We start from the raw sequence: 12,395 nt of genomic DNA on the forward strand, positions 1-12,395 counted from the left end.
ACACACTGAGTTTAACGAAAAACAGTCGTACATGTACAATGATAATAATGGGCTATTGATCTATTCTATTCTACTCTAAGCGAGGATAAGAAACACTGGGAAAAAAGACGTTATAATATGAAAAACATATTATATTTATAAATAAATAACAAATAATTCTTATTTCATTATATATATATATATATATATATATATATATATATATATATATATATATATATATATATATCAATTAGTTGATTCACTTTATTTTTAACCAAAGCAGGATATATATAGATAGTTATTTCACCATCTTTGCACGCTGCACCATTAAACTTATACATATGCTATATGTTGCTATTGCCTGTGTCATGTTGCCACTGAGAACGAAAAAAACTAATAGAGCCCGATTCCTTGTGTGCGATCACTTATTTGGCCAATAAAGCCCATTCTGAATTTAAAGTTGTATTAAAGTTATACAACTTCCTGTGTGTTTGCCTTTTCTTCCGGGCCTTGACGTTTTTCTGCAAGACTGGGCCCACACTGACGTAACTTCTTAATTACATTCATGCATTTGAGGGAGGGATCAAAAGTGATTGTGCAGTCCCCCCAGCCCCCCAGCCTACCATTGACAAAGTGAATCTCATGGTGGGAATCTAAGTTTAAAAGGAAAGAATAGAGAGGCGAAGCTCATTTGTTTATTGGATCTGTTTATTTATTGTTTATCGGATTCGATGTGACTCCAGTTATAGGCTATGTTTGGAAATGTGTAAAGGTTTTATGCAGATACACAGAAAAAAACAGTCTTGGCTTAGCACAGCAGGCAGCATGATTCACTTATCAAACAAAAGCTGCATCAAGTGTTACAGCGGAAAATATTTTTTGTCTTAAACTGTAATAAATTCTTAATGGCAGTAAGTCTGTGGGTAGTCAATTATTCATGGAGACTAAACCTGAAGTAGTGTCTGACAGGATTTTATTTCCGGTTCATAGAAATCCCTCAGAAATCATCCCAGTCTGTGCACGGCTCCACCGAGTCCTCGGCATAAACACCAAACGACCCGCTTCCCAAAGAATGCTTGACCTGAAAAAGACAGGAAAAAAAACGGACTCTAACATGAAAAGCTGTAAAGACCAACAGCCAGTATTGGATTCGCCTTACTTTGGGAATAACCGGGGCTGTTAATGTCCTTTCACAAAGTCCGTCCCAGTTGAATCCTTCAAACCATCTGAATAAAAACAGAACATCATAGCAACATGTTTCCAAGCAGAGCCTCAGTGTTTCTCCCCAGAGTACAAAAAAAAAAAAAAAATCCATCATCTTACTTGTGTTTCTGAATGTCCCTGGCCCCATTTCTCTGACTGCCCAGTCTCTCTGAGGGATTGCTCCTTGAACAGACCAGCAAATGAGATGAATTAATAATCAGTTTCTTATCTTCAGGAGGTGGTATTACAGCACACTTGCACTGTTTCTGTCTGCTTTTGTGTGTTGAGGGTGGAAAAAGTGTGAAAAAGCACTAAATAACAATAATTTTAAAAAAATCTGTCCAAGCTTTCACATTGTGCTTAGTGGCTCGTATTCACACCTGCACAGTTTCTTTATGAGACTGGAGGCACTTCTGCTGATGGTTTTTGGGAAGTCGACCTGGTCGATGCCACGAATTGTTGCAGTGAGAATTTTCAGCGGGTCAGAATGGCTGAATGGGAGCCTGGAGAGGAGAACAGGTGGCTGTCAAGATAACTTCAATCTGCAACCGGAGAAATATGCTGAAAAAAAGGAGGGCTGTCCAAAAATTTGAAAAGCTTACCTACCACTCAGAAGTTCAAACACAAAAACACCCAGCGACCACAAGTCTGCACACATGTTGTGGCCTTTGTTTGAGATGATTTCAGGTGCCATGTAGCCCAGCGTACCACAAAACGTCCATGTTTTCTTACCCACCTCAACCTTCTTTAGACACCTGGAGCCAACCTGCAAGAGACAGATATGAGTAGATTTGTTCTCATCTCTGCTACATTTCATTTAACAAGACGTGACGTTAAGACTGTAGTACCAGCTTGGCATAACCGTGCTCATCCAGAAGAACATGTTCAGGCTTGAGGTCCCTATAGATGACACCATGACAGTGCAGAAAGGACAAGGCCTTTACAACACAAGCTGTGTAGAACCTGGTGCTCCATTCATCCAAATATCCTCTGAAACAGTTTGGAGAAGTGGCTGACATCAGGTGCAGGTCATTTAATATTTTACTGTGAGGAAACAGTACAGGACTACAAATACATGCCTCAAATATTCAATTTATTCTTAAGTACTTACTTGTCTTTGAGTAGATTAGATAAATCTCCACCAAGACAAGCTTCTGTCAAAACGTACAGATGCTCTGCATCTTTAAAGGTTTTGTGCAGCCTGTGATCAATGAAAATAATAATTACTTTAAATCTTTTTCCTCAGCATCAACAATATTTTACCAGACAGATCTAAGTATGGGACACACCTGACTATAAACGAACAGTGGGTCTCCATTAGGATGTGGCTTTCTCTCCGGATGTGCTCTTGTTGGCCACTGCTGACAATCAGCTTCTTCTTGAGGACCCTCATGGCAAAAGGACACTTTGTCTTGCTCTTCAGTTGCACCTTACAGAGAACAGAAGTAAATGCATTACATTATAGACACATCGCCGAGGGCGAGCTGCTTGCAGATTGACCCTCACCAGGTCTACGTGACCAAACTCCCCGACCCCCAAAGAGCAGATAATCTGGAAATCACTTAAGGTGGAAGTAGACAGGAGGACAGGATCCACATCTGAGCTGCTTACAAGGAAAACAGGGGTGAGCTTTTATTCTGTGTCTTCTGTATATAGAAATGAAACAGTGTTTTAACGCTTCTCACTCGACTTCAGGTTCATCGTTTTGTTGCTCCTCTTGACTGCAATCAGGTGCCAACCCATCAATGATGCTCTTAAAGGTGCTGTAATACAGAGAATTACGAATATTCAGGTTAGATTAAGCACATTTTCAAATCAGAGAGCAGTGTGACAGCTGAATCACTTACTCTCTGTCTATTACCAGGCACGTAACTTCTCCAGCAGCTATCACACTCACAGTCCGAATGTCCTCTCTGAAGACAAGCAAGTATTACAAAATAAAACTATCAATAAGACTATCAATATACATATATATATATATATATGAATGTGCTTTTTCATTATATGTGCAGAAATTTCTTTACAGCATCATCTGAAGGAGCTTTTTTTCCTTCTTACCCCCACAGAGCCTTTTCTCCAAACCACTGTCTCTCAGAGAGCTTAGAAAGAACTACCTGTTCTTCCTGCTCTTGCCCCTTTTCAGTCACTTTCACCTGTCAAATGTAATGAAAAAAGAGGTAATGGTGATGAGCGCAACGCACCAAAGTAAATTATCACCATCATAAAGTCATTTCCGCCACTGCTTTGACATTTCTGTCATCCAGGCTGTAAATCTTTTCCTCAGAAAGCCCCCCTTGATCTGCGCAGCAGGATGAGAGCAGAAAACTTTACCTGGCCTTTGCTGATGATATAAAAAGTGTCTCCTGTGGCCCCTTGTCGAATGATGTAGTCGCCGTCGGCGTAATGTGTCTGTGGAAGACAAATGAAAACCGACAGCGGTGTGACCAGTGGAAAAACATCAATAAAACAAAGAAGGGTTCATCCAGAGAGCTTTCCTTGCACTTATACAGGCACTGCATGTAAACATTCACCTCATCCATTAGCTGGATACACCAGTGTGCTTCACAGTTAAATAACTTCAAGTGTACCTCTTCCATGAGATCCGACATTTTCATGAGGACATCTGCTGGGAGCGACTGGAGGAAGGGAATGCTGCACACAGATACAAACAAAAAGCACTGGATATCATCCGCAATAGCTCATGTAGGTGCATGAGGACAATGAGCAGATACCGTGCTCAGAGGTAAAAGCCTACATGGCCCATCAAAGCAGCTTTTTGGAGCTGCTTCATGTGCATCAGTCTGATTTTCACCTGCTAAGAAGCTCCACTGAATGGGAAAGGTGCTTGAGACCACTCTGCATGAGTATGGTCTGGTAGCTGTTGCGATCCACAACCCACAGCCTGCTGTCCGTTCGTGCTGCAGATCAAAAGACAGAGACAGAGGAAGACGCTGTGTCAGTGACAGACGAGTGAAAGCACTATCGAGACTCACGCTGCCTGTGATGGATGTGGACGTGCAGCCAGTAAGTAGGCCAGGATTTCATTAGAAATGCTTACCGTGTATCGTAAAAACTAAAAATACTTGTTTTCCTCACAGAGGTCAGTAGATATCAATCAAATCTAATTTCCTTCAGCCATCATCACCATCTTTCTTTGTAATAGAGCTTGAAAGAGAGTGTCGTTAATTAATAATGACCAGTATTGATTGATTCACTGAACCTTCCTGCAAACGGAAGACGACGTCCCCTCCAGACAGTCTAATAAGATCGAGCATCTGATTATTGCGGTGCAGTCCTTATCTCAGTTCCCCGTTTTTGGATACAAACCAAACTTTGTCGCTTTACCATCGTATGACACACGGCGTACAGCCATTGGTCCTTAATTCAATCTCCTACGCCAGGTATGATGGGAAGAAAAGTAATTTCAGGTCAGGAAGGAGATAAATGCAACAGGCCTTAAATGGATTGAAAAAAAGAGGGTACATGGAACAAGGGGGAGCAGCGAGTTTTGTTACCAGAGAGCAGACAAATGTAGAACAGTGAATTGGAAAGGCTGCCTGGTTACAGGATAACGAAAGGAGTTTTTAAAAAAAGGGGAGGAATGGGATGCTTTTGGGACCAAACAAGACAAAACAGACAGATTTTTCAATTTAAACTGATCCGGCCATTTTCACAGCCTATTTATTTGTGAAACCAGGTCAGACACACGCAGCCACGACTGAAAAGGTTTTCCCACAGGACTCTGTGATCGGATCCTCAAAGGAAATGATAGCACAGTTTCTGCTTTTAAGAGGGAAAAAAAATCATGTTTTTACACCAGAAAAGCACAGATGAGAGGTTGTAACGCAGCGGTCATTGAATCGAGATCGTTTACAAGAAGATTATTTTTAAATGTTTGCAAGATGCTGAGATGCTGGATTGTAGGGAGGAGATGTGGCGCTTCAGGCAGCCGTGTTAAGCGGAAAAAGCCGAGGATGCTTTAAATTCCTCACATCCGTTAGAAAGCCATGCGAAGCTGTTGTAAGATCTCAGAGGGTCTTTTGATTTTGAATTCAACAGGCATCTTTTGTCCGAGGCCACAGCCAGAAATCTTACCGCTTGCGAAATTCGCTTAAACTAGAATTATTTATATCCTCGCCGAATCAAAGTTAATCACAGAGAAATTCTTCAGGTTGACAGCTCTCCTGTGACATCTGAGCGCAATTATAAAATAAGGAAGCCGATGCAAAGCTTTGATTTACCTGACACAGAGTAGGTGTGGGTGCAGTTGTAAAGGAGCGCTAGCTCTCCAAACAAGTCTTCTGGTTCAACTGTGAGCAGCTTCAGTCCATCTTTCATCATTTCCAGCTTCCCTTCTGCGAATAAACAAACACTGGGTGAAGGACGACGCAGAGAAATGCGTTTTATGTCAGATAATGTACAGACTGAGAGAGATGTACAGCACAAACAACAGAAAGGCAAGGAGACCGGAGATAAACAGCCGCTCCGTCTCCTCGGGCTCAAGCTGACATTTCAACCCAAACTAGAAATGTGTTGCTCCACATGCTGTCACTTTATTGCACTTCTATTTGCTTCTATTTATCAGTACAAAAATTTTAATATAAAGATATGATCAAGCTCATCATTTAATCAGTCTGTCCTTAAGCATCTGACATCTCAAGGAAGCCTTAATAAATATCCTCGTGTGTGATTAATAGCGGCCATTGCAAGAGGAAAAAAGGATTTACCTTCCAAAACGTAAGCCTGAGCCCCAGCGGTCCCCTCCTGAATAACATAGCAGCCTTGATTGATGGTGGTGGAATGCATGCAGGCGATGATGGCTCTGATTTCTCCTTCATCAAGGTGCTTCAGCAAGTCGTTTCTCAGAAATGATGCCCGAATCAGCCTCTGGGACCTGAGGACATGAGGAAACGATATGAAATTTGCACGTGAGGATGAGTTATTAAACAGTGTCAAATACTTGAGCGTCTGACAATGAATAAAAAAAAAGCATTGGTTCATCATGAGTCATGCAGTCAGCAGTCAGTGAGCCTTGAACATGCATGAGTGTGATTTTTCAATCTGAGCAGGTGTAGCTCTGAAGGGAACACTGTGTGCTCTTACTCGTGGCTTTTGTCACAGCTTCTCTGTGAAACCAAGGCGAGAGTCACTGGGTCCAGAGTGAGGGGCTCACAAATCACCGTCTGCCTTCTGGGTCTCTTGTTGTCATCAGTTTGACCTGAGGTAGAAGCAAAAAAATAAAGAATAAAAAAGTCAAGGAAATCAAATAGAACTCTATATCAGTCCTAATAAGCTCTGCAATTATTAAAACAGCACAAAACTGCCTACATGCACTGACTGCAGAGGCTCCTGGGAGGGAGACAGTGGTTCTGTAGCGGTCTAGTTCTTCCTGCAGCCTCCGGATGAGTTCATCCTTCGTGTCCAGCTCAAGCTCCAGCTCATCTATCAGCGTGTCCCTCTGGCGAAGCTCCTCAATCTTTAGTTGCAAGGCAAACTGGAGGTCCCGAAGTGTACCCATCACCTGCAAACACTAGCAGACTTCATCTATGCTTTTGACAAAGAGCCATCCATAGAGTATATACATTCCTACAGCTGCTATGCAGCGTGGATCTATCTACAACAAACTTGACCTCTGTATGATTTTGATCTACACCTCTCTTTATTATTTAGCTAATCTGTCCAGGTGTAATGGCTTCTACCTGGATAAGAGCATAGATCCACCTGTTTTGGGCTTCTTGTACATTTTCACACCTATACGAGTGTTCATATGTTTACGAGCACATTAATGTTCACTGCAAATGAGTCACAGGTAAGGTATAGCCCCACATTGCAAGCATTAGCTCTAGTCTGTTGTTCTGCATCTCTATACATAATTCAAGCCACATTAAGAGAAAATAGAAAGAAAGTAGAAATGAAATGCTTACACAGTAAATGTTAGTACAAACTTCCTACTGAGTCCCACACAAAAGTCCTAACAGGAATAAAAACATGAAAATAACATTGGATTTTCCATGTGACTGTTAGGCGTGGCTGATGCTTTCACGATGATTTTTTCTGTTTTTTTAATCTTTGCTGATTTTAGCTGTCATGTTTCTAATTGACTGTCTGTTAGCACAGATGAGGCTGTATCCGCAAACTGTATTAATGCTGTGCGATATTTCACACCATAAACAAACAAACAAACAAATGAACACAAACATCACTTACCACACGCAGCCTGTATGGCGTTATGGGGTCTATTTCACCGGCGTGTTTTGGCCTGGTTTGGCTGCAGACTGTTCACTCGACAGGTGCACATCCCGTCTGTAAGTGCCCAGCTGAAGGATGCTCTTCTTTCTTGCTCGCGGCTGGCCGGGGCTGGGCACAGACAGCAGGCAATCACATGACCCACACGGTGGAAACCATGCGGGGAGGGTGAGATGAGAAACGTGTGGATCGGATCCCATCTGGGTCACGGGGTCCTCAGGGTGTTCCGGAGCCTTGGGAGTAGGTGGGGATCCGGCAAACTGTGCAATGCATGTTAATGATTGTATGCCCAACCGATCATGAAGCAGGTTAAAGGCTGGCCGTGTGCACCGATCAAAGATTTATTCGTTTTCTCTCCATAGCAGCTGTGCAGCCATCCAAATATAATTTTACCTTATATCATGTTTTTTTTTCTCTCAGTAAAAGGCTTGATATGTATTTGATGTAGGTGCGTAAAGTAACAAAATAAATGTTCCTCTGCAATTGGACGGCAAGTGGTTTTCCGATAACAACAGTTTCAAACTACATGTGATGATAAGTTATGGTAACAGCTCTATAATGTTGCAATAATGTTAGCCATTAATAGGAAAATCAGTAATAAGTTACTGCGTTCATCACGACACTAGTAAAAACACGCTAGAGCCATGCAGCGTTAGTCCACTTTATTTAAACACAATTTCCGTGCGTGTTATTTAAACACACACAAAAATGAAAAAATGAAGAAAAAAAACTAGCCCTAGTGTACCATTGTTGATAATATTACTAATAGCCGCGTTATAAGTCAAATCTGTAAGCCTTTTTTGAGTTTTCCCATCCTTTTTTTTCCTTTTAATATTCAACTGCGGCATAATTAGGAGAAAATAAATGGATTATTCTTTGTTTTTGTTGTTATGACACTTTCCTCTGAGGGTTGGCGTAGCTGCCATGCCACACTCCGGCCAGCGCGCGGCGGTAGTGGGATGCGGGAGAAGAAAATGGGCCGTTGGCAAGCAAAGAATCGCGAGCTGATAAAGTAGCTGTACTGTGAAGCAGCACACTCCGAGACGTTTTGTTACTTCATCTTTATTGTTGTGTAATTTTTTTGTTTTTTTAAAGCATATTCAAAAATGATCCTCACGGTGAAACCGCTTCAAGGAAAAGAGTGCAGCGTACAGGTGAGTGAAGTACCGCTGCGCTAGCTCACCGCCTCATGCTAACTGCGATAGCAGCTAGTAGTTTAGTCGGGCCAGCATTGGCATGTCACATGCCGAGCTACCTTCAGAAAAACGGCCACACATATGTTTCTTTTAAAATAATAAAATAGCCTGTCAAAAATACTGGGATTCAGTGCTACACACTGTAGCCTAAACTAGTCGGTTGTATGGGCATGTCTCCGCAGAGTCATTAATTTGGCTGGCGTGCTAGCTAAATCCTGGATAAGATGTTGCATACAATCTTCCCTGACAACAGCTGACTAGTAGCATTTGAAGTCGGTCTTTGTGGTTTCGGGGAAAGAAAAAAAAGGGAAGTCCTATCTGAGGGAAACAGCTTTTGGTGCAGTAAGACCAATATAGCTGTCAGTTAGCCTTAGCCACAGTCTGTCTCTCACAAAGCTAATTTTTTTTTTAAATATTATAAAGCACAAACTGGACCTTTACTTGGAGACATAAGCAAAGGCCCCTGAATTAAAGAGAATATTAGCGTGTGGCAGCCACTATTTTAACATGACCAGGTTTTAAGGAAATATGCAGGCAGTCAAAAGCATTTTATTACGTGGGGAAGTATTTCCCCAAGTGGGGAAGTATTTCTAAAATCGTTTAAAAATTCTGTGTTCAGCAGAGAAGTGGTTCCATGCACAACATCTGTGCCATAACAGTGATTACAGCCATTTCGTTTAAAATGTTAGCAAGAGTACACTTTTTTTTTTTTTTTGAGAAATGGGGCTCTACAAATGCCAGTACAAACCGGGAATGTCACTTGTACATATATTTAACATTAATATCTGGATAATGTAAAGGTAGGAGTTATTTGAGAAAGATTTTTAAATGATAACTTAATTTATCAAGGAACAAACTTTCCAAAGCTCACCCAGTGTGAAAAAGGAATTGCCCCCTAAACCGAATAATTGGTTGTGCCACACCTGGCAGCAAGAACTGCAATCAAACTGGCAATGTGACTTTCATGTTGCTGTGGAGGGAATCTTGGTCCACTGTCCTTTACAATATTGTCCTAACTCAGCCTCATTGCAGGGTTTTCCAGTTTCAGTGTACTGTTAAAAGTCATCCCGAAATATTTTAATTGAATTTAAGTCTGGACTTTGACAAGGGAACTCTAAAACTTTTATGTTAGTTATTGAGCCATTCAAGGGCAGATTGCTGCTGTGTTTTTGGTCACTATCCTGTTGCATAACCCAAGGGCATTTGAGTGTTAGAGGACAAACTAGTGGCTCCTGAAGGATGGAGCAGAATTCATGGTTCCATGAATTACAGGAAGTCTTCCAGGTCCCGAAACAGCAAAGCAGCCCTACACCATCACACTACCTCCACTGTGTTTGACTGCTGGTGTGATGTTCTTTTTATGAAATGCTGTTAGTTTTACACCAGATGTAACACAGAACTCAAACTCTTCAAAAAGTCCAGATTTTTCTTGTCAGTCTAAAAAATATTTCCAAAAGGTTCTGGGGATCATCAAGATGCTTTTTGGCAAATGTGAGACAGGCCTTTGTGTGTGTGTGTGCGTGTGTGTGTTGTTTTGTTCCAAATATGCCAAAAATCAAGAAATCAAGAATAGGGCAATTACTCTTTTACAGCACTGTGTGCTGTGTAATTTAAACACTGTTCAGCTGCACAGACAGAAAACAGTGTCATGCTCTTAAATTACACATGTACTACATGATTGGGTTGTTTTTCTTCCAGGTGACTGAAGACGAAAAGGTCTCCACAGTGAAGGAGCTTGTGTCTGAACGTCTCAACATACCAGCAAACCAGCAACGGTTACTCTACAAAGGGAAAGCTCTCGCAGGTAGATGTGCCAACAGCGACATGTTTGATGGCAGCATTTGTTGATACTTTTATGCATGCGTCATATGTAAATTTTTAATGCAACACATTGCAACACATTGTAACACTCTCCCTCAGATGAACACAGACTGAGTGATTACTCTATTGGTCCTGAGGCTAAATTGAATCTGGTAATCCGTCCCATGGGAGAGAGGACTGCAGCTTCAGGAACAGCAGCACCAGGCGGTGGTGGTAGCTGTAGCAGCACCAGCAGCGGAAGCAGCACACATGGAGGAGTGTGGCAGACCGTCTCCACTATACTTGCTAGACACTTTAGTCCGGCAGATGCAGCAAAAGTTCATGAACAGCTTATTAAGGTATTTAAATGCAGCGTCATTTTTTTTTTTTTTTTCTTCAGACAAGTTGACAGGTGCGGATATTTAATAAATCTAAAATATTAAAGTTGAAAGGGCCAGTTATTGATGATTTATGAACATGTAGTGCTAATGGTGAGATACTGATTTAATTTCTGGAAATCTATTATTAATAATTACTACAATATTTGTATAATGCTTTTATCTTTTAATGAGAACTGTTTTTACTGTAGAAAGTGGGTGTACTGACAGCTCTTGAGTTTGTTAGTAGTTCAGCTCCTATCCATCCAACTGTGCTCACTAATTAGAAGCTACATTCAGCTGCTCCCTCATTCACGAGGCGTTGCCACAGCAGGTAGCTCTGCATGCCTTCCCAACGCAACCCCAAAGGGATTCATGTCTCCTCCTTTCGCTTGTTAGGCAAATATGTAAACCACTAAACTATGGAGCCACTAATTATGCTGGGCTAAATAATTAATTGAACAACCCAGACCAGTAGTAGCCAGACGTGTGTGTGTGTGTATTTGAAGGGGTGGGGGGGGGATGAAGCAAAATCTGGTTTGGCCTTTTGCTGCCAAATTCTGTTGTTATCCTGAAATTGTTGAATTATTTGCGTGCAAACAGCATTACAAAACAAACTGCCAAAAGTGCAAATTAGCTTACCTCCACTTACGTCCACACTTTTTGGACTTAACAAACTCCTTTTAAAAGCAACAAAAATGTTTCTGAAGGTCATGCCTCCAGTCCTCCATGCATTATTTCTCAGCCAGAACGTGTTGTAAATAAATGAACTGAAATGTTTTTAACCTGCTGTTTTTCAATATGTTTTTTTTTTGCTTTCTTTCTTTTCTCAAGGACTATGAACGTTCCCTTCGACAGCTTAGCCTCGATGACATTGAGCGCTTAGCGGGGAGGTTGCTTCATCCGGAGGGCGAGGGCATGGACACCTCATACATGGACTAAGAATGCATAGCTTGAAGCTGATTTTTTCCGATTGTTGTTTGAGAGACGCTCAGTGCTTTGAGATGCATACGGTGTTTAGAGTGTTAGGCTGTGGAAAATACAATGCCATTTTTCTTACAGAGAGCCCCAGGGTGAGCATGGATAACACTGACTGTTTGTCTCAGCAATAGGGCTTTCTTATCTTGGATGAGAAAACTTGGCATCTTGGAATTGGCCCTTGTCATTGGTGGCACAGTAACCTCGACCTGATCACATAATGTCTGAATACAAAGGAGTCCATTTATGAAGCTATCTTCACATGATCTCTGGCTGCTACCATTTCCAGGGGACACTAACTTCTAATGGAGGGTATTTATTAGTAATATTTGGGTTGCGTGATGACCGGGTGTTTCCTGTTATAACCATCTGTGCAGTTCATACATGTTTTATTCTGTAACTTACTGATGACCATTGTATGATTTGTAAATATCATGTTTATATATACAGATATTAAAACACAGGTAGAAAAAAAAAAAACTATCTTTCCGCTTTTGTTGTGTGCTTTTTAAGTGTCAGAATATACAAATGTATAAGCGGTGTGGTTTGATTTGAGGTTTCACAAGGCGGGACTTTACATATCAACCAATCAGATGTTAGGAAACCTCGTGAC

General features: G+C 41.4%; 2 protein-coding genes across 6 annotated transcripts; one reads left to right on the forward strand and one right to left on the reverse strand.

Moving 5' to 3' along the window:
- Positions 1 to 694: 694 nt before the first annotated feature.
- On the reverse strand, positions 695 to 7,624 carry prkg1l (protein kinase cGMP-dependent 1, like). Of its 5 annotated transcripts, none has more exons than XM_031726962.2 (20): positions 7,393 to 7,624; positions 6,514 to 6,706; positions 6,289 to 6,403; positions 5,913 to 6,079; positions 5,427 to 5,540; positions 3,998 to 4,103; positions 3,774 to 3,837; positions 3,517 to 3,594; positions 3,244 to 3,338; positions 3,033 to 3,098; positions 2,871 to 2,948; positions 2,692 to 2,788; positions 2,475 to 2,614; positions 2,297 to 2,386; positions 2,034 to 2,175; positions 1,788 to 1,951; positions 1,566 to 1,688; positions 1,306 to 1,368; positions 1,142 to 1,208; positions 695 to 1,063 (listed from the first exon to the last, which is right to left on the reverse strand). In XM_031726962.2, exons 2-20 carry the CDS (start codon positions 6,701 to 6,703, stop codon positions 980 to 982), a joined length of 2,043 nt encoding a protein of 680 aa, XP_031582822.1. In that variant the 5' UTR covers positions 6,704 to 6,706; positions 7,393 to 7,624; the 3' UTR covers positions 695 to 979. The 5 variants fall into 5 exon arrangements, 4 of the variants coding, with proteins under 4 accessions (XP_031582822.1, XP_039477057.1, XP_031582821.1 ...); XM_039621123.1 differs by having other exon boundaries at positions 2,692 to 2,791; XM_031726961.2 differs by having other exon boundaries at positions 3,717 to 3,837.
- A 754-nt stretch (positions 7,625 to 8,378) lies between these two features.
- ubl4a (ubiquitin like 4A) lies at positions 8,379 to 12,267 on the forward strand. The gene is made up of 4 exons (XM_031726980.2): positions 8,379 to 8,585; positions 10,326 to 10,431; positions 10,548 to 10,786; positions 11,639 to 12,267. The coding sequence occupies exons 1-4, from the start codon at positions 8,538 to 8,540 to the stop codon at positions 11,744 to 11,746; spliced, it is 501 nt and encodes a 166-aa protein (XP_031582840.1). The 5' UTR covers positions 8,379 to 8,537; the 3' UTR covers positions 11,747 to 12,267.
- The last annotated feature ends 128 nt before the right edge of the window (positions 12,268 to 12,395 follow it).

Source organism: Oreochromis aureus, linkage group 12 (genome assembly GCF_013358895.1).
Source record: "Oreochromis aureus strain Israel breed Guangdong linkage group 12, ZZ_aureus, whole genome shotgun sequence".
NCBI classification, from domain to species: Eukaryota; Metazoa; Chordata; class Actinopteri; order Cichliformes; family Cichlidae; genus Oreochromis; species Oreochromis aureus.